The sequence below is a fragment of the Phaseolus vulgaris genome, chromosome 7 (genome assembly GCF_000499845.2).
Source record: "Phaseolus vulgaris cultivar G19833 chromosome 7, P. vulgaris v2.0, whole genome shotgun sequence".
Taxonomy (NCBI): domain Eukaryota; kingdom Viridiplantae; phylum Streptophyta; class Magnoliopsida; order Fabales; family Fabaceae; genus Phaseolus; species Phaseolus vulgaris.
Genome location: NC_023753.2, coordinates 29,260,399 through 29,282,777, shown reverse-complemented (window position 1 = coordinate 29,282,777; position 22,379 = coordinate 29,260,399). Strand labels below are relative to the sequence as shown.

The 22,379-nt window shown below is 32.3% G+C and overlaps 1 protein-coding gene across 8 annotated transcripts; it reads left to right on the top strand.

Annotated features, from left to right (window-relative positions):
• The first annotated feature begins 2,856 nt into the window (after nucleotides 1-2,856).
• LOC137829750 (probable inactive protein kinase At3g63330) lies at nucleotides 2,857-21,280 on the top strand. 8 transcript variants are annotated; one of them, XR_011084078.1, is made up of 21 exons: nucleotides 2,857-3,290; nucleotides 3,386-3,650; nucleotides 3,915-4,020; nucleotides 4,111-4,252; nucleotides 4,437-4,698; nucleotides 5,135-5,502; nucleotides 5,933-6,006; nucleotides 7,309-7,459; nucleotides 7,604-7,796; nucleotides 9,073-9,265; nucleotides 12,501-12,935; nucleotides 13,513-13,570; nucleotides 14,159-14,223; nucleotides 14,648-14,722; nucleotides 14,796-14,879; nucleotides 14,990-15,133; nucleotides 16,058-16,145; nucleotides 17,364-17,446; nucleotides 17,549-17,603; nucleotides 19,492-19,605; nucleotides 20,765-21,280. XR_011084078.1 is itself a non-coding variant. In XM_068636648.1 (21 exons), exons 9-20 carry the CDS (start codon nucleotides 7,783-7,785, stop codon nucleotides 19,555-19,557), a joined length of 1,383 nt encoding a protein of 460 aa, XP_068492749.1. In that variant the 5' UTR covers nucleotides 2,857-3,290; nucleotides 3,386-3,650; nucleotides 3,915-4,020; nucleotides 4,111-4,252; nucleotides 4,437-4,698; nucleotides 5,135-5,502; nucleotides 5,933-6,006; nucleotides 7,309-7,508; nucleotides 7,604-7,782; the 3' UTR covers nucleotides 19,558-19,605; nucleotides 20,765-21,280. The 8 variants fall into 8 exon arrangements, 6 of the variants coding, with proteins under 6 accessions (XP_068492749.1, XP_068492743.1, XP_068492745.1 ...); XM_068636648.1 differs by having other exon boundaries at nucleotides 7,309-7,508; nucleotides 14,159-14,246; XM_068636642.1 differs by having other exon boundaries at nucleotides 2,868-3,290; nucleotides 14,159-14,246.
• The last annotated feature ends 1,099 nt before the right edge of the window (nucleotides 21,281-22,379 follow it).

The window sequence follows — 22,379 nt, the reverse complement described above, 5'->3', positions numbered from 1 at the left end:
TAACATTAACCAAAAGTAATATATGAGTTATTATTTTATACATACAACCCTATCTTTGATACCAAAATCCTTCCAACTAATTGAAACATCAATGAACCACACTTTTACCCCCACCACATAACTTACTTTTTTACAATTAAATATCAATGAACTACTTTAAAACTAATTAAGAATTTCATAACTCAATTATGCCAACATAACATTAATTAGAAGTAATAGCGTAAAAAATAAAAGAAATAAAAATCACAAACCCCCCAACATACCTCCTTTTCTTTCTCTATCAATCTCTCCAACCCTCTCCCTCCTCTCTTCATTTATCACTCCATACATCATCTTTTTAGAATCTAATTGCTCCATGTTAGTAGGTGAGGAGTCAAGGAACATTTCTATCAAATTAAATTTTCAAACAGAGTAAGTTCATTTTTATTCTAAAGATCATTTATTATCTATTTTTCCTTAGGATTTAGTCATCAATCTTGGTGGGTCAATTGAGAAGAGTAATCCTCTCAACTTATTCTATTATATGCTGAATTTATGTTATGTTTGGATAACTTGCATTAGACCCTTATATCTTGAAGCTTATCAAGACTTAGGGAATAAAATTCTAGAGGTTGCTTGTAAAGCAAGCAATTAAGGTAAAAGAAGCTAACTTTAATTTGAATAGCACCATATGCTAGAAGATCTAGATGTGGAGGGGACGTGCTCCCAATATTCAATTTCTCTTGCAGGGATGTTGTGAGTTTATATATTGTGTTGTTTGTTTATATATTATTTAAATTTAAACTTGTAGAAATATTAGATTTTGATGGTTTGGTATGTAGTATATTTTTATGTTAATTAGACTTTTGAATGTTGTGGATCGCATTTTGAATGATATTGTATGATGAAAATGGTATGAAATTGAATTCATACATTTGGGATAACGTATGAACTAATGTTTGTTTGTGTATTAAATATTGATGCTTATGTGGTAACAGAGATCTCCGAGCTTCACTGATGATCTAAGTCACATAGACTAAGATATAAGGTGGTGAGAAACTGATGATGGAGTTCATGCACAACATGACATATGAGATGCACGACTTGGGTTGTATTGAACTTAACTTATCCTGATCCTTTCTCTTGGATTCGTTGATAATCTTTGGATCAGGTGTTAATCTTAGGTAGGACTTACTTAATAGGGTCTTTCGGAAGACGTCAGTTGTTATTCTGTTTGTTGAATATCTTGGATGTGTAGATCCATGTGAGATCTATGTGATTGTTTTATGTTGGGATCTGAAGAAAATTGAAAAATTGAGAAATTAATCTATGCAATTTGGTTTTCTCTTTTGATTTAATTGTGTATATTGTAAAACTTTATTTCACTAGCTTATCCTTACTTTTCTGGTTGTGCGTTGACTGTACTACGTACACGAGTAGATAATCGTACAAGTGTCGGAGGTTCTTGAGTACTTTAGGATGTTGTTTTAAACTTTATATTGTTAATAAGTGTATTTCTATAAGTCATAATCTTGTAATAGAAATATTTTAAAAAACTCTAAGTCCATATAAAGATCGATAGAACTTGTATTGTAATAATTATATGTTATAATATATCTTTTGAGTTATTATTTTATTCATGCAACCTTAACTCTCCTGTCAAAATCCTTCCAGCTAATTGGAACTTCAATCCAATTTCCACATTAACATATTACTATAGAAAATTTCTCTTACAAAGGATAAACAATTAATAATGAAATATAGAGAAGAAAGAAAAAAATATTTTAGAGAAATAATTATTTTCATAATATAAAGTTTGAATGGTTATTTTTTTATTTTATTTAATCCATAAAATATTTAGGCTTATACTCTTGTTTTAAATGTAAAATAACTCAATTCTTACAATATTTAATACTATTATTATTTATGTTTAAAATATAAAATATATTTTTAATCTTTTCAAATTTAAATATTTATAAAATTTAATGAATGTTTCAATTCACGTCATTTTTTATATATTCAAATATTATTTTTTTAGCAATTAAAATTAATTTTTTTATTGTTTTTTATATAAAAGTTAGGTAAATATTTTTTATGTGTAAACTGACAGAATTTAGTTAATGGTTGGACAAAAAATTTAATTTAAAATTTGAATGTGTAAAAGAAAGTGATAAATAAAATTTGTTATATAATCTAATAAATTAATCATTAAATTTATAATTTACTAGCAGAAAGTGCGTGTTCTTTTTTTATGAAAATTAGAAATATTAATAAAATGAGTTGATATAAGTTGACGTTATTTTTCGACTAACGTAAATATACATGTAGGGTTATTTTAAAACTAGCATTAATTATTATTTTCTCAAAAAATGTTGACTAAACCATTTTTTTTGTTAATATCAACTAAATTTTTTCATAGACTTCAAGTAAACTATTTTTTGGATATAAGTAGAGGTTATTTAGTAGATGTTGATAAAATTATTTTATGATTTTCATTATTAAAATTATTTATCGGTTAATATAGACGAAAATTATTTATCCATGTTTCTTTAAGTTTTCTAGATTAACGGTGGTAAATTTATTATAAGTAGAGGGACTAAAAATTTTTCGGATCAAGTTTATTGTGATCTTTTTAATGTCAAATGAATTATTTTTAAATAGATGTCATTAATGTTATTTTGGTTGTAGTTTTTTATTTAATGATAATTAAATATTGTGTTTAAATAATAAAATTAAAATGTTAAAAACTTCAATTATTTTTCTTAAATAAAATATTTAAAAAATTAAATAATTTTGAAAAAAGAACAATTTAAATGTAATGCATTCAATTTTTTTATGTAAATGATAAAATAAGATAATGTTAAAAGATGAAACAGTGGTGGTTTCGGACAATCTAAACGAAACAGTTGTTTGAAAACTCTCCAGTTTGGCAACACGTGGTGGAGGGTGTGTAACTGTATGTTTACCGCACTGCGATGAACATCACTCGGCACCTTTCAGTCTATCACGTCAATCATCACCGGACATGATTCCGAAGGCTCTGTCACAGTACCTATCATTCGCGTTAGGGTTTCTGCTTTGCGCCACAATCCCTTTCGTTCACGCCGAGTCGTCCACGTGCTTGACGGTCTACAAGAACGGCGGTGCTCCGGCGGTGTTTCAGTCCCCAAAATGCCCCCGCTGGAAGCTCTCCGACTATGATTCACCTCCCCAAACCACCGCGCGTTGCCAGATTGCGATGCTCCAAGGCCGCAGAAACTCTCAAGAGGATCGCGCTCTCTGCGTCCTCGATGTTCGCATTCCCTTTCCCGGTACGCTATCCTAACCACCCTCTCTCGATTATCTGGTTTGTGTTCCAGAAGCTTCTCTGAAGCATTTGTCGTAATTTTTATTTCTCGCGGAACAGGTGAGAACGGGATCAAGGAGGTTGCGGTTGGCATTGTGGCCGTTTTTGACGGTCATAACGGTGCAGAAGCTAGCGAGATGGCGTCGACACTTTTGTTGGAGTATTTTGTTCTGCATACTTATTTTCTCCTCGATTCCGCCTTTTCTGTTATTTCGAAGACGTCAACAGAAACATTGCTTCACAAGAGAGACCGTGATCATGCAAACTTACTGCATAGATGGAAGGAGATTATAGGTTCGGAATGGCATGAACTGCATTTCGAAAGGTGCTTTATATCTCTTGTTTTTAATTTTTTCTTATATCAATTGTTTCAAGTTATTAAAACTGAAATAGCAATATTCTTGTGGATATTCTGAATGTCTAATTTAGTCACCAGTCAGTATTATTCTCTTCTAACTTTTGGTTTGGCGTTAGAGTTGTTTCCTTGGTTTACAAGCAAGTAAACTATGTGTTCCTAATCGCATTTAAAATTCTACCTACCTTTTGTTTCTGATTTGTATGGCAATCTCAACTAGGTACAATTTTCCAGGTTGCAGAATACATTTTCTCCAAATTCTGATGTTTCTTTTCACTTGGAAATTTTGAAGGAAGCGTTATTGAGAGCAGTCCACGACATTGATGCTAAATTTTCTGAGGTAAGTTCGACTTTCTGCTCATTTTTGCAAAGCTTTATACCATACTTTCTTGTACTTGTTGTATTGACATCTTGAACTTGAACTATGAAGGAGGCCTCTAGAAATAATCTTCACTCTGGATCAACAGCTACCATTGTTTTGGTAGCGGATGATAAAATTTTGGTTGCCAATATTGGAGACTCTAAGGCCATCTTGTGCTCTGAAAATTTTCAGTCTCCCAGAGAGGCTAAAGGTGAGAAATATTATGAAATGTAATTAAACTTTCAATGTTTAAGGTACAAACTTATAATGCCATAATTGAAATATTATATATTATTCTTTTGCACTTTTTGGTTGTTACAGGGCAACAAGCTTACTTTTCATTTTGATGAAATATGACTAAAAGGTTTTTAATTATTGTTCCTTGTGATTTGTAGACTTATTATTAAAGCTATATAGACAGAAAGAGCATGACGGTTCTGTTTCTGTGTGGGATCGTGAAAAGTACAAACTGGCTTCATCCCATGGTCTCACTCATTTTGCTGTAAAGGAATTGACAAGTGATCATCATCCAGACCGAGATGATGAAAGAAATCGGGTGGAAACAGCTGGTGGTCAGGTTCAAAATTGGGGTGGGGTGCCTCGCATAAATGGTCAGCTGGCTATTACACGGGCTATTGGTGATGTACCCTTTAAAAGGTAGGTTCGGTGCAAATTCTTTATATAGCCCAAGCTTACAGCTAAAGCATGTCTATATTAGCAGTTTTGTATCATGTGCAAATGATTTTTGTTTGATGGTTCATATTGTGGAAATAACTTTGCATATGGTTTCGTAGCCAGTCTGAAGCTTAGGTGAAGGTGGGGGACCATGGTACTAGGCCATCCACGGCCAACATAAAACTTGTTGAAATTACAAATATAGTTCATATTATGAATATAACATTTAAACCAGCTCTTTTTTCTGGATTAAAACTTAAAAACCGAATTTTAGCAAGTAGGGGTGACCCCATGCTGTTTATAGGCTTCAAGTCTAAGGTTCTTGTGTGATACTTGAGATTTCAGGATGACTGTTTTTTCATAGTCTAAAATTTTTATGTGGACTAATAATGCATTTCTTATAATGAACTGTCAACAGTTATGGTGTTATATCTGCACCAGAAGTGACTGATTGGCAGCCTCTGACTACTAATGATAGCTATTTGGTGGTAGCATCAGATGGTGTATTTGAGAAGATGAGCTTGCAGGAAGTTTGTGATTTGTTGTGGGATGTGCACCGTTACAGTAACATGAGATCAGAGTGTACCCATTCTTCCTACTCGTTGGCAGATTTAATTGTTAATAATGCCTTCAAAAAGGGCAGTATGGACAATGTGGCAGCCATCGTCATTCCTCTGGATTCTGTCAAATCCTCTGCAAACTCACTTAGGGGAAGTTATATTGGAAAGAGTGATGCAGGTTTCCCTTTATTTGGTTTGCAGGAAACTTCCTTCAAAAGCTCATCAGGTATATATTATGTGGGTTTAGGGTTTAATGAATGCTTTGGGTGAGAAAAGTAGGAAGGAAAACTGCATTTTCCACTATTTGTTGGGGAAAAAATTGGAATGAAAGGAAATAAACAGATGGGGCCTGCAAAAAAGTGAGTGGCATACAATAGCATATAAAGTTACACACATAAAGCTTGTATTGGCTATATTTGCTTGCACTAAATTGTAGATGAAGTTTTACAAAGTAAACCTTTTCCCAATTAATACATTTGATGTGCATTTGTAGTATGCAACAAATGCTTGTGTCATAAATAATTTCAATGGAGAAAATCAAATTTGCAATTTCATAGTATGTTCTACACTGATAACTTAAACAGTTGGCGAAGTTATTTAATTTGGTTGTTCTTATATGTAGCTTTGACTAATTTATTATTTTGGAATATCCTCAGTTAATGGCATCTCGTCTGATCTTATGCACTTGGAGCACCCTCATCTGGTAGATACCAAGTTTAAGCGAATATTGGTATGGCCAAAAGCATGGGAATTTATTATTGTCAATTTCTTCCATGTTTTGTCTGGTTTTCTCATAAATTTTGCCCTAATGAAATTAATTGATTATTCTAAAACGACTGATAGAATTTTCAATTTATATAATCGTGATGTTTGTCAAAGTTTGAAGATTCTTATGCTGTGCTTCTTAAAATGTGATTGAGTAAGTTGTGGAGCTGTTATTTTGTGATATTGTTGTTGGAGGGGGAAACTTGGTGTTAAACTTGGAAATGTTTTTATATTTTGAATTGAATGAAGAGGACCAACCTGCTTTACTGGATTTCTTGGAATTTCAGCCATATTTTTTTCTTTGAGGGACTTGAATAGTCTATCTTCTTGCCTAGTCACCTCACCGATCTGATCACCAATGCTGTAGTGCAAACAGATGGGAAAAATCGCAACTAAAAGGGAGGCGTAATACATTTTTGGTTAATTGAGAGTATTTTACTTGGGGTGAGGAGGATATAAGACTGCACCCTTCTATGAGACTAGAGTTTCTATTGACATAAGTTGATTTATCAATTTCTCACTCTTGGTGGTGAGATCTGCTATATTATCTCTCACACAGTCGCACAAGGCTGATACTAGTTAAATACATTACCATTTTTTTTTGCTTTTTAAGTTTGATCCTTAGAATTGAAATGCATATCGAGAGTAAGTTTTCATCCTTCTAGATCTACTGTTTTAGTATCTTAATAAAGTTTTAGAATTTGGGCGTGAAGCCTAATTTAATCTTACAAAATTGACTTGTCATGTTAGAACGTTCTATTTAACCCATATATTTCCAGTATCTTAATACATTTTTCTAATTTGGGTTTAAGGTCTAACTCAACCCCATAAAACTAGTTTACTGTGTAAAACACTATTTATGTCATATTTATAGTTAATGTGAGGCTATATAAGCAGGTTTTGGTTGACCACAATTTTTGCAAAACTCCCCTTCATGCCTAGGGCTACTAGCCTAGAGCATGACTTTGCAATTAGCCTGATAATGGATCTATGATAGGTATTAAAAAAAATTCAAAATTTGGTTTAGAGCCAATTTAAAACCCCTCAAAACTAGTTTGTAAGGTGATCACTGTCCAAGCTTTCTAAGCTATATCTTAAAGCGATGGGGATCATCCTTGAGACTAAAGAGGTCATAATTAAGGTGGGCCAAGGTTGACCATAATTAAGGCAGCTTTCCGATATAAATCATTAGTTCATTTTAAAACAAAAAACATCATGTCAAAATCAATCCAAATGATTGAATACATCAGGATTTATTTTATGACAGGTTGAAGTAAAAGATGGTGATTTTGGCTGTTTCTATTTATCCGAAAATCTTGATGAACCAGAGGACTCCAAGCAGATTGCCAAAAAAACTGACTGGGATGACTATTTGTATGAACTACCTCCTCCTCTACCAAATGCCCTTTGTCATGCTAGTAAGCAAAGATGTCTATTATCTAGTTACATAATCTTGGTGATTTAGAGGTTATTCTTAACTTTTGTCATTATGTTGCATTTGTTTATAGTTAAATTTTAGTTTATCTACTGACAATCAAGTGCTTTGGCTGGTCCCTTTTCAGCTTCAGGTGGTCTTGTAAATTTATACAATAACCAAAACTTTTGCTTTCACCTTGGTCCAACTCTTAATGAAGCTGAAGACCGATGCATAAATCCTGAAGGTTTTGCTAGTTTCATTGGTCTTCTTGAATCAATTCCTTTACATGATACGGATTCCAGTAATGGGTCTTCGGATTATTCAATGCCTGATTTGAGGTAAATTTATCTGCTTTGAATTCCTGTAGGTTCATTAATCTAGAGGACCATATAATTCCTAGTCTTGTGAAAAGTTCACTTTTTTAATTCATAAAATTTTGGAATTCCCTTGGCTTTAATCTTATATGGAGGGTCAGTGTTGGAAACAGGAGCATTTAATGTTTATTATTGTTGGAGATCCACATTCACTAGGAGTGGGATGCAAACCTCGCCTTGGTCATCAATAGAGAAAATACATATTCTATAAAAAATTGGGAAATGAGGCAGTATTGGGGTAGTTGGTCTTTTAACAGACATTACCAAACCTTGGTCATCAATAGAGAACATACATATTCTATAAAAATTTGGGAAATGAGGCAGTATTGGGGTACAATCTAGTTGGTTGTTTAACTGACATTACCTATTTATGCCTGGATACTATCTACCCATACACATTAACCTACATTCAATAGTCTTCATAGATAATCAAAATCAGGCTTGCAACTAAGTCCTAGTTGACATGAGATCTCCAACAACCTAGGCACATCTCAAGCATGGTATTAGAAATTTGTAGATGGTATTAGAGCCTATCATGGTCAAGTTCATTGAGTCCCACACCCACACTATATTCATTCCTCGATGTGAGGGGATGTGTTAGAGATCCCACAGTGAGGTGCAGATCTTGTCTTACAAACTAGTTGTGAGGTTGAATTAGGCGTAACCCCAAATACTAAGAATCATATTTCCAAACAGTTCAATCAGTTCTGATGTTTATTGATTTGCTGAAAATAATAGTTGTTTTTTGTTGTGTGTAATTGTGATCTGTTTGACTTGTATTGGGTACGATAGTGTTGTTGTTTCAGTTAGACACAGTTGTTTTTTTGTTACCGCAGTGGTACTGTTGGATTTTTTGTGTTGTTTCAGTTAGACAGTTGTTTTCTGTTACAGCAGTGGTACTGTTCGTTAATATAACTGTTCTGTTAGTAAGTTAAAACTAACTTGTAACTGAGCTTTTTATATAGTCTTATTCTAAGAGAGTCTTAGATTCATCTTGTATCTTTTACTCTTTTCACAATAATAAATCAGTGTATCGGTTTCCTATCAGTAATCATTCTTGTTATTAATAACTAAATCTTCTAAGTTATACTCAAGCATGTTCACAAATTTTCCTTTCACTTTTTTCAGTATACTGTCATAATGGCCATTATAATTCATTTATTGTGTTCTTATGAATTTGATGTCTGGCAATGTTTCCCTTTAGCCCAACAATTAAGCCAAATTATGTTTCTGTGTATAGGTATGTGTTGAAGAAGAGTTTTGGACGTGGATCATTTGGTGAAGTATGGTTGGCTTTTCATTGGAGTTGTAATCAAGATAGTAATGCTACAAAAAGGAGCAGGGATGATACAAATACAAGCAGCAGCTCAACTGCTTCTGATTGTGAAAACGGTCCTTCTAACTACACCCTGTACATTTTGAAACGTATAATGGTAATAAGTTTTTGTGATATAGAACTTCTTTTACTGGCTTCAATGCATTAGGATCTCGTAGGTGTCTATGCATTGTGAGAATGGAGTTTATACCTATTTTTCTTTTTTGTCAATCAACATAATTAACAAGCAATAAGATTGCTGCCTTATTTATACAATTGATGGAAATCTAGTTGGAGGTTTCTTAAAAAAGGAGGACCTTACAGTCACGCTTCTAGATAAAACAAAGCTTACAACTAACCAAGCTTCCAAGAAATGGTTTATTGGATGGTTCCTAGGTTCTTTACTGTTTGTTTTGGTTTCAGCTAGCAATAGGGAAGATGGTGTATGCTTCTAGGCTAGCTTAGAGAGTTATTTTTTATTGTTTAGGATGAGTTTTGGTTAGCATTTTGGAGGGGTTCTTGGTGTAAATTTGCGGAAGCTGTATCATAGAGGAGTGGTTCTTGGTTGTCTTTTTGGGAATCTAATAATGGGGTTATGTTGTGGATGTATAGAGGGTTGCAACAAGCTAGGTTAGGTGAATGATGAGTGAGATTTGGGTGGTCTAAGGGTGGATAGCTAAAGCTCTGGCTGGGTGTTTCTTGGTTTTCTTGGACAAACTTGGAAGATAGACGCATATGATGAATGGAAAAGGGATAAGGTAGGGTGATGATTACCTCATCAAATGTACACAACCCTTGGAGGTCCCTTGGCACAGTTCTTGGTGGCTCCAAGAAGCAAGAAAAAGAAAGGTCGCTATGGACAAGTCAACTAAGCAAGTAACACTCACAAAAGAAACACAAAAATGCTTTCAAAGCACTCAATTTGATTTCTATTTAATGGGTGATTTACAAGGCATGTGTGGTCTCCTTTTATAGGACAAGGAGCCACATCCTATCTACTCTAAATGGAGATAAGACTCCATTTTACTCATAGATACCTAAGTTAGCTTTATTTTAATATCCAAGCAGTCTATTCTAACCTATGCCTGGTTTCAGGATATATTTCTCATGTGGGGGACTTTCTACTATATTTTTTAGAGTCTATTTAATGGGTAACTTGTCTTCTTGACATTTCTTCTCCAAACTCTTCTTTAACTGAAGACCCCATTTTCATGATGATATCAACAATGTATATTCTCGTAGTCCTTATTCTTTATATATTTCTGGAAAATACTGATAGTCATTTCTCGAAATTCAGTCAGTGTCTTTGTGTTGGTTACTTCAGTGGAAGCTTCTTGTTTGATTCTTTTAATCAGATTGTTCGCTTGTTCCTCTTCAGCTTTTGTTGTATGCTTTAGATCTTTGTGTAGCTCAACACTCCATCCTTTTTTCTTACTTTCTTAATGTAAATTAGATGTGTTATTTTAGTCTTATATAGTTGTCACCAAAAAATGCAAACTGAACCTTCTAAGTAATTAATTTTAGTAATTGTAATCTGAATAAAGTTGAAAGCCTGAAATTATAATAAATTATCTTTTATATATAATGTGTGTGATTTTTGTTGAACAAGGTGCTTTGATGTCTCTAAATCCAAGTGGATTGCTTGAAAACCCTGTGGCTGGTTGTGTGTGTGTCTTGTGTAGTTTGAATTTGTTAATCCACTCAAAGTAATTACCCAAGGTTGTTTGTTTCAAATCCTTTTGAGAAAGAGGTTGCTCTGTGTTGATCTCTCTATCCCTTATCTCTTTTAAAACTGTTTTTGATTTGTTTTTAACACTGCTGGTATAAACAACCATTGTTTCGCAAAAAACAACCGGTTGATTTTCTGCAATCACATCAAAAACAGTTTTGAACTTGGCTGAATTGTTTTCTAATTGGTTGATTCCTCATTGTCTTTCAATCTACCTTCAATATTTGCGAAAATCTTTCATAAACAATTCATCCCATCTTGTTTAAGGTCTATAATTCTAATAATTTCCTCTCTTGTCCTTTAGTCTTTATTTTAAAAAACAACCGGTTGATTTTCTGCAATCACATTAAAAACAATTTTGAACTTGACTGACTTGATTTCTAATTGGTTGATTCCTCACCGTCTTTCAATGTACCTTCAATATTTGCGAAAATCTTTCATAAACAATTCACCCCCTCTTGTTTAAGGCCTATAATTCTAACAATTTCCTCTTTAGTCCTTTATGCTCTCTTTGCATCTGAGTGAATACTGTTCACTCAGATTGAAATGCACCGATTTTTTTGTTTGTTTCCATTCAATTGCACAAAATAGAGGGCGATGATTTGAGGGAGGGAGAGAGATGAAAGCTATCTTCTCTGCCAAGCGAAGAAAGGCAAGGAAACCTTAAGAAAAATACATCACATCATTGCAAAAGTCTAAATTACCCTTAATTTTTAAAATTTAAAATAAAAATAATATATATAAAAATTATAAATAATAATAGTAAATAAATAATAATAAAAAATAAATATAAATTAATACTTAATAATAATTAAAATAAATTTATTAAATAATAATATTAACAATAATAAAAATTAATTTTAATTTTGATTTGATTTAATTTTATGAAAATAATTTTTATATGTATTTATAAAATTTTAATTAACTAAAATTAGCATAAAATTATCTCATATTTTATTATTTAAATATTTTTTAAAGAAAGGGTAAATTTGTAAACTTACATTTTACACATTTAAAAAAAATAAAATTCTTACAACCATCATATCATTCACAAACTTCAATAAACTTTCCTCTCAAATCCACTATAATATACCCTAATCCAAACAATCTCACTTTCTTTACACTTTCCTCTCAAATCACTACAAATTCACTCCCTCAAATCCTCTCTCCAATCCAAACACAACCTTAGTCTCTATTTTATTTTGTCCTCTCATTAATACAAATCTAATACTCCCTATTGTTTCTACTCCTTTCCCACTTTTCTCTTTTACAGCTTGTCTATTATTCATATTGGAGCTTGTCTCATCTCCCCTCCCTTCTATTGAACTCGTCTCCTTTCTCACCTATCTCTTTCACTTATCCAATCATGCCTGCCCTTACTGCAAACAGAACTTCAAATCCTTGTTATTTTTTGCCTCTTCTATTTTTTTAACTTTTGTGCTCTAACAATAATTTGTTAATAAATGCTTTTAATGATAAATATAAATCCCAATCAAAAGGAAAGATGCATGTTTGGACTTTCTGCTTTGAGTTTAATAGGAAAATCTGTTTTCAGGAGGTACTGTATATTTAATTATGCACACGCAACCATATAGCAGAAATAAATCTGAAATGAATTAAACAGGTGGAGAGGGGGTCAGCTGTTTACTTAAGTGGGCTAAGGGAGAAGTACTTTGGAGAAATTTTTTTAAATGCCTCTACATGCTTTGAAGATACACTATCGGTGGGAAAGTCAAACTGTGTCTTGGAATCATCATCACAGTTTGGTCAAGAGAACTCATTTCCGAACAAATTTCGACTACATAAAACCCCATATGAAGAAGGTTTGAACCATATTGCAAGATATGTGGAATCTTTTGAGTCTCAAGCAAACGAAATTTGGCTTGTATTTAGTTTTGAAGGTGTATCACTGTCAAAACTTCTATATACCGTGGAAGATGCGTATGGTACTGCTGAGCAAGCTAAACATATTCAGATACTACGACCCTCAAAGTGGTGGCATTGGTTGAAAACAACAGAAGAAGGGCAGGCAGAAATGCGCAACCTTATCTGGCAGCTGGTATGTCTTAAGTGTAGTTTCTGTGACATATTACCCTGATAGCCTTTATAGTTCCCTGGTATTTAAAATACTTTGAAATCTATGCAGATATTAGAAACTTCATTTTTTCCACGAAAAAGTAAAAGCCCATTACTATTCCCTAGGTGTACAGTTTTTTTTTTTTTTTTAAATCCTGAGGTTTCTCGTCATTTTTCTTTATTTCTGTTTATGGTGCACTATAAACCTGTGCATAAGTTCTTGGGTGCTCAATTTGTTTTTAATATTAGAAATGGGTTAGCATGCAACTAGGGTTTATTAAGTATAGAATTTTCAGTTTGTCCCATTCTTTTGCCAATTCCTGGATCTCAAACCTTGATCTAAAAACATTCATTATTATCTTAAACTATAAGAGAGTTTTTAAGGTTCAGTATTTTGATATCTTCATTTTCAATTAAGTTAAATAAATTTGATAGCTGTTGTCAACAAAAAGGGCAATTGTTGTTTCTTGGATATGGCCATATTAAATTTCCCAGATTTTATTCTTGATTTTTCCTTGTGCTGTACTTTCTTGACAACTCTCTTTTTCTAATCTTCACAGTTATTAGCTCTCAAGTCCTGTCATGATCGCAACATCACACACAGAGATATTAAACCTGGTAAGACATTTGTTGTTCCTGAGAGATGTATGCCTATGCTGATTCCTAGGACAGAATATCGATGTCTTTAAATTCAGAAGCACCAACTAATTGATACGCTCATGAACTGTGGATAAAGGGACAGTTTACTTAATCACTAGTATATCTATTTTTACCTTTTTAAGTAAGCTCACCTTTTATTCTTCTTCATTCTATTATAAAACAAAATATTCTCTTCGTTTGTTTACGGGCTGTAATTGTTTGGTAGTCTGTTAACATTCTTTGTACAGATGTACCAATGGCATCTACCATAAATGGTTCCCCTGTATTCTGTTTTCAGTGGGTTGAATGAAATGAAAACCTTCAGTCTCAGTTTAATTCTCTCTAAAACTTTTCATTTTCACTTTAATTCTTTCTCTCTAAATTTCTCAGAGTTTTTGGGTCCTATGTTTACTCCAAAAGGTTCACCTGTATTGTGCTTAATGCTTACTTGACTATCTGTGATTTATTGATGCATGTTTTATTGATTTTTTATTTTTATAACGAAATGCTCAACTGAAAGAAATTATTTGAAAAAATTAACTGACTTAGTGTATTTTTCTTTTGAAGAGAATATGGTGATATGCTTTGAAGATCAGGAAACAGGGAGATGCTTGAAAGAGATTCCCACTAAAGTTAATAATTTTTCCACCAAAATGTAAAGTGAAGTATCTTGGTTGTATTTCAGTACCATGCTTTTGTTTTAAATTTTTCTTTTAGAATAACAAATTGATTGGATACACTTTAACCTTCTATATTATATATTTAAACAATAGATATGTCTATGTAATTCTATTTATTATGTGATTAGTTCAATTGTGGTTTTAATATCATCTCATAGAATGATCTAAACTTCTGTCATGATCTTTTCTTCTATCATGATGTTAGTGCATCTAAGAGTCATAGTTGAGTTTTTGGCAATGATAGCAATAAAACTAACTGGGTTAGTGCTTACCTTTAAAAGTTGAGTTGTCTATCCAACTATTTGTCTCCATTTGTGTGTGCATAATTTATCAGTGTTTCGTTGTGAATTTGGTGCCTTTTTGCTGTTTCTTTTAGGCGTATTATTGACTTTGGAAGTGGAATTGATGAATACACATTAAATAATTTATATGGTTCTGCTGGGCCTTCGAGGTATCTCTCTTCTCTTTATACACTGATCATTTACTTGTGATTATTGTGGTAAAAATATACTATATTTCTTCAGAGCTGAACAAACCTATGAGTATACTCCTCCTGAAGCTTTACTAAATGCTACATGGTATCAAGGGCCAACAAGCTCAACTTTGAAGTATGTGATATTTTTACATGAAGTCCGCATCTATTTTCATTTTTTTCCTTTAAGATGTTGCTCGATCTTTTGATTCTGCATGTTTTGAAGCAGTCTTTTTGCTTTGACAGATATGACATGTGGAGTGTCGGTGTTGTGATGTTAGAGTTGGTCTTAGGGACACCGGATGTTTTTCAGATAAATGCTTTAACACGGGCTCTATTAGATCAACATCTAGAAGGCTGGAATGAGGGCGTGAAGGAGCTGGCATACAAGTAAACAATTTTTTATGGTTGTAATCCTAATTTTGTTTAATAACAAGAAATTTAGATGACACAATGATAGTACCTACTCTCTATCTAAACAAGAAAGACAACCAAAATTTGTTTATGAGATATAAATTCTTGACAGTTCAAAAGGAATGTAATGTACCCTTTAGGTGTTTTTCTGTTTCTGAAGATGTCTTGTTCTCTCATTCACCAAATTGTTTGATGGTAACTAAGATCCAAGTTAGTTCCACCAATGGATTGGAGGTAGTTCAGTATTAGGAGTATATACTCTAGACAAACTGGTTCTATTATAGTTCTGTATTAAAAATTGTAGGATGTCAGTTAAGCATAGAAAACAATTGTTGGCAATGTATTAGGATTTAAGTGTATATATCTTTAATTTTACTAGAAAATAGTTTTGTATTAGAACTGCATGGTGGCAGTTATGCATGGAAAATAACTTCTGGGAGTTATGTATTAGGAGTGTGTGTGCCTAATAGTTGGTTGTGTATTTAGGAATTATGAAGTATTAAAATAAAGGAAAATGCTTTGAAATTTAAAAACAATGGTCATCAGGGAGGTGATTGTCGTTCTCTCTTTTATATGATTGCATTTTCATTTGTTTATTTATATCAGGTATTTATTATTGCAAAACCTCCTATGCATTTTCTTTGTCACAATCCCATACATTTTATAGGTTTGACTGTTGATAACTAAAATGTTAACTGTCTCCTTCAAGAGTGGTATGTGCAAGCAGCCATGTGTACATTTGAATCTTTCTCATGCATCCCAGTTCTAAATATTAATGGTTTATCTCTAGTAGTGTTGTTTTTGTTCTAAAGACTTTATTGTAGGGAACTTTATAATTGTTAGTTCTTTTGAACTTCTGTACCCTATAATTGTAACTATTATTTTTTAATGTGGTAACAGACTTAGATCATTCATGGAATTGTGCATTTTAATCCCTGGGATCTCCAGGTCCAGCAGTTTCTCAAAAAAGTATCACACAGTGAACCAAGTAAGTTCACCATCTTCACAGTTTTAATCTTTGGTTCTTGACCTGTCTAAAGCTAATTAAGTGTGTAATTTTCAACAAGACAAATAGCAAAGAATATCTCCGTCTGTAAAACTCATGCTTAATCCAAGTGTAATGTGGCACAAAATGACAGTGTTGGAAAGTCATCTTAATTTCAGTTAGCCCTAACTCACCTTAGTTGTAGCCTTTTTGGAGGCTGTCTTATTTTGCAATGTCAAGGGTCGTGTTTAGTCTCACATTGACTACAAATATGGATTAAATTAGAGCGTAGAAAGATTGGAGCATTTTCAATGTATGATTCTATTTTGTGGAGTTGAGTCAGATCCTAATCCCGAATTTTGGAAGATTGGGTAGTTGATAAATGGACTGTGAAAGAGAAGTAGAATGGGTGGAAATGGAATTTTATAATAAGATGGTTTCTAGAGATTAGAGACCTCTTAGATCTGGGGTTTTATAATACAGCTAAGAGACCACTGAATACAATTGTTGTTCATGTTTTTTTTATCGTACTACTTATCAGTTTTGTTATTTAACATGCAACACCCGTAATTATAAATTAATTAAAAACTTTTCATAAAAAACATTTTTATATAATTTATATAAAATAACATTTTTTTATTGATATATTTGTTCAATATCACTATACCAGTAAAGAAAGCATGGTCCAAACACAGCTAATGGGATCACTGCAAACCCAATCCAAGAAGAGGGTATTCTCATGACCAGTGCAGCATAATGAATAACACCCTTCTTTTGCTCTAGTTTCGAAAAAAAAATCTTTTTTATAACTAATTTTAATACACTACAAAACTTAAGGAGATTGAGAGTAAGAAAATGTGTTTGGTATCGATCCCTGTCCTCTTCTGTAGTTAGTCTGAGAGTTGTGGGAATTGGGAAGGTTCCTAGTCCCACAGTTGCAAAAAGTGGAAAGTCTTCGACTATCGTCCTCCCATATAGGATTCGGGTAACTGAGAATATGGTGCAATATTTTATCGAGACAATTGAGAATTGGTTTCTATACCTGCACAATCTTTAAATTTTAGTCCCTACCGGAGCAATTTTTTATGCTTTAGTCCGTGTCTTCCTCTCCACCTACTTTGGGCAAATGGGCTTTTGAATGGCCTATTATATGAGTCCTCTCCTCTTTCTATCTTTCTTATTTGAACATACGTTGACCTGAAGTTTTCATTATCAATATAGGTTGGAGTTTCACCTGCATCTTGGAAATGCTCTGAAGAATTCTTTTCTCGTCAAATTAAGAATAGAGATCCCCTTAAAATAGGGTTAGCTTGCTACTTCTGATGCTTTCACTTTTATCATATTATATCAAGTCCTTCTGTACGGTGCAATTACTTTCTTGTCATAATATTTCCTCTGACTTGCAGTTTTTCAAACATCTTGGCTTTGCGGTTAGTGCGCCGTCTGTTACATTGGGATCCAGTAAGTTGCCAGACTAAAATGGATTTCTTGTCATGTTTACCCTCATAACATGATTGATTGATGAAACTGTGTAAATTGTTTACCATCATATCATTGAAGTTTGATTGGCTTATTTATGTGGAGTTGTACTATGTTCCGCATTTCTATTAAGTGTGTTAATAGACAAAAAGAACAAATCACTTGAAGGAATCCATACGTTTGAATTACCCAATAGAACAAATATTTATGTCGGGTTTCATAAATAAATACAAGAAAAATGACAAGAATGTGCAGTTTCCCGAATCAACATAATTATACCCTCACAATATGACTATAGTTATATGTTTCCAACATTTCCGTCAAGTTGGAGTATATAAATCATATGTATCAAGCCTATTATATAAATAATTTGAGGGTCTTTCAATGATTTGTGAAAATATCTTTCAGTTTATCATTTGAATTGATTAAGCTTGTGGTTTGTCTCTGAATAATTGGTCGTGTTATCATGAAAGGCTGGTGGCTCGACACCATTTCTATAGAAAGTTATAGCAAAAAGATTATACCGAAGAACTCTTTCAACTATTTAAGATATATGTTTCTTATTTATAATTATTTTGTGAGGGCTATTATAATAAGAAACTGTAGCAAATTTGTTTTTAATCAATCTTAATAATTAATTGTGATTTTTGTCATTTTGATTATATATATCAGTAGTATTGTCGTTTCCTGTGTATGTGTCAGTGCCATGTTTGGAGTTCGTGCTTAATAGGTTAAGAGTATCAAAGCATATTTAATAATCCTCATAGACAGTATTAAAGCAGTCATTGCTTAATAGGTTAAGAGTATCAAAATACGTTGAAGCACGTAACAAGAAAGTGTTTGTTTTTTCTTTCAAACTTTGTTGAAATATTTTATGAATCCAAATATGAGTTGAAAGTCCCACTTTGAGTAAGAATGAGAAAGTTGAGCGACATATAAGAAAAGAAGACCCTCAAACACTAAGCCGTAAGGTTTTGGATTGAAGGTGGTGTCATAATCCGTTATATGGTTTGCTATGACTCATTGGTGGTGAATCTTTGTAGTCTCTCCCCTATAGAAAAATTCCAACAATGGTATTAGAGTAAGGTTTCAACAACAGTTAGGGCCAGGACTCACACTTGTGGGGAAACTGTTAGTACACAAATATAAGTTGAAAGTCCCACATTGAATAGATAGAAATGATAAAATTGAGTGACATTAAGGAAACAAGACCCACAAACACTAAGCCTTAAGGTTTTGAGTTAAAGGTGGTGTCATGCTTTCTTATATGGGCAACTCATACCTCATTGGTGGTGAATCTTCCCAGTCTCCTCTATAAAAAAAATTCCAATAGTGGTATCAAACCCTGGTTTGTTTTGGTGACCGGCCCAGACAGAAACAAATGTCTTCTTATGGTAAAAACCCAACACAACAATAGTTAAAGTTAGGGAAAGTGTGTTTAGATATAAATGGGGGGACAATTATGTTCTGTTGTGGTAGAAATCCACGGTAAAACCCCAACTCATATTTAAAGGGGAGACTATTATGAATTCAAGTATAAGTGGGGACTGGGTAGAAATGAGAAAGTTGACTGACATATAAGGAATAAAAAGACCCACAAACACTAAGCCTCAAAGGTTTTGGGTTGAAGGTAGTATCATGCTTTCTTATATTGGCAACTCATACCTCATTTGGATCTTTTTAGTTTCTCCCCTGTAAAAACTATCCCAACAAAATATTCTTAACTAATTTCATGTCATGATTTTGGTCTTAAACTCAATTTACTGTATATATTTCCCACTCCACAAAAAGAAAACAGATTTGGCTAATAGTAGTCCCTATTTTATTTATGTGCTGCTATATCTAATAAAGGCTTTTGTCATAACTGTAGGAGGATCGGCCAAGTATTGATGAGGCTCTTCAACATCCTTATTTCCAACATCCTCGTAGAGAGTGATTCTATAGAAAACGACAGTGTCTTCTCCAGTGATTTATTCATTTGCAGGTTAATAATCTGTGCCTCTAACTCATAGCTTGTGTTATAGATTTTACTATAAAACTTACAATAAGCTTCTATCTCATGATAACTTGTGTTATAAAACTTAAGTTAATGAAAGTTTTTGGTACCTTCAAAATTGGTTCAAATTGAACTTTTTACATCCAAAAAATTTTCAGCCTTTTTTAGATCCCTTTGATAATGTTATTTTGGTCATGATACTTACTTTTGAATTTATTAACATGCTAATTATAACAGTGTCACATGACATCTAATTATTTTATGTCAATACTCTTAGGAGTAAGTTACTGTTTGGATCAAATTAGCATATTTTTTTAATTTTTATAGAAACACAACTAATTTTAGAGTTTCCAAAACTTAATCAACCCTAACTTGACAAGTTAGAAAGGGGTTATAGAAAGTCATTTTCATCCGCCTGAATAAACTGTATAGAAACTATTCCAAATACCTCCTTAATGAATTGATATTGGTAAAAGTCAACTAAACCTTTATTTTAGTCCTTAAAATTACAAGTGAAAATCACTTAGTCTTATAACGTAACTCCTTATACAAAATGTCAGTAACTTTCTTGTATTACATTTAAAAATGAAATGGACAAGGACTGTAGTAATATTTTTTTTTTTTCATATTATTAGAATGTTAAAAATCACAGTGATCGACAACTACAATCGTATGGATTTAATTGCGGGTTTTACACTGATTCCGTGTCTTCTATTACCGAACACGTCTCCCTGAAGTGAAACAGATATCGGAGGGAAGGGGCAGTTTTATTTTGTGTACATACGTTGACGATTCGTGTTTCAAGCTTACAAGATGATGCCAAAAAATACAAAAACTGACTCTGAGGATCCTATGATCATCGGATGCATGATATTCTATATTGAATTATAAAAATTTGGTGGTGTTCCTTTGTCTTTCTTTTATAAAATAATAAATGTATTACAGCACATGAGAGAGCGGAAACAATATCAATGATGGGTCTGCAAATATTTATCCATTTTGTTCTTCCTTCGGATGTGGAAAGAAGTTTTAAATGAACTTTGCTGATTTTACCTGCATCGTGATTAACTACAGTATCATTTCCCTTATTTTAGTTGGTTGGCTTGTTCTTAATGACTGTTATTTCATCTCATTTCATTTCCTTCAGATGTGCTGTAATGACATTATGAAAGTAAGTATGCCTCTGCAAGGACATCGAAAAAAGCAAAAAATCTAGCGGCAGTTAGCATCAAATATCGTCTGAAATTTGCATCATTCATGAAAGACTCGTCATGTAGAAATTATTACAGATACATCAATGTTGCCTCTGCTTAGAACAGCTTTTACGGCGCCATCGGCTAAACTGATGAGAATGAGCCGAATGGGGATGAGGTATCTGGCACAAATGTCTTCAGCTGTCCAGCTTTCGAAAATTCCACGGTATTGAAGGACAAAAATCTAAGCAATTGTGTAGAGAGAATACAGGTCGGTGAAAATTCTAAAATCAGTAACACATGTTAGGAGGACCTGTTTGGTTTTTTATTATCCAATACAGTAGTACAATACATTAATGTGTTGTGTTTTTAGGTTCAGATATGACAATGTATATTAAATAAAATTCCTCTATACATCCATGTACAGAAGTTTATGTTCATAAGGGGATGTTTGCTATTAAGGTTTTAAAGGATTTTTTATATAAAAAGTTATGATATTCAACAAAGATTATGAGAATAGGGTAATAAAATTGTTATTCAATTGAGATTTTAAAGGATTATTTTGTTAATTGGATTTTGGGTTACTTTTATTGATCTCTTCTAATTTCAAACATATTTTTTACACCTCAGTTATTGTTTCTATAACTTTTTTAATTATTGTTATTGTTATTATATATAATTGTTTAATTAATGAAAATAGGAGACTTTTGTTTAATCTAACACCTGATATTTTATGACTAGTTTCTGTTTTAAACATTTTATTTTAATGATATTATTGTTATGTTTGAATTTTAGGAACATAATGTAAACTTGTTTATGGTTAACTAGTTGAAAATATTGTTATTATGAATTTTGTGGACAACAATAAACAGGGGAAAAATTCATGATATTCTTACAAAAAAATTTAAAATCTACATAACTTTTTTTTATATAAAAAATATTTTGAAGTCCTAATTGAACAAATTTCTTAAAAATTGTAACAACCTTACCAGTCTACAGATATGGTCTCTGCAACACTTTAACTCTGATCATGAATGATTATCATTTCTATAGTTTGTTTAGTAAGAATGAAAAATATGTTATTTCTTGCAATAAATATGAGGAAGACATTACAGAAGTAAGGGAAGCAACTCTGAAAATATGTGAATGGTATCTCATTTAAAAGAATGCAAGCTTTACATAACTATTGATTTCAATATATTTGAATGCAAGCTTTACATAAGCAGTTGATTTCAATATATTTGAATGCAAGCTTTACATAACTATTGAAATTTTTTTGTTATAATAAACTGTAATATAAAACTATATATTAATTATTTAATGTATTGGTAATGTGTGGCAAATTTAATTTATATACTATAACATATATATTATTTATTTAAAATAAAATTAGTTGATGTGGTTTAACTTCTACATATAATAATCATTCCAATTTTTAACATGGTATAAATAAGTTTTGAAAACATTATTGAAATAAGTTAAAAAAAAAATAACTCATGTATAAATAGAATTTTAAACGATTAATGATATTTATGAACTTAACTTTTAATTTTGTTTATAAACTTGTGT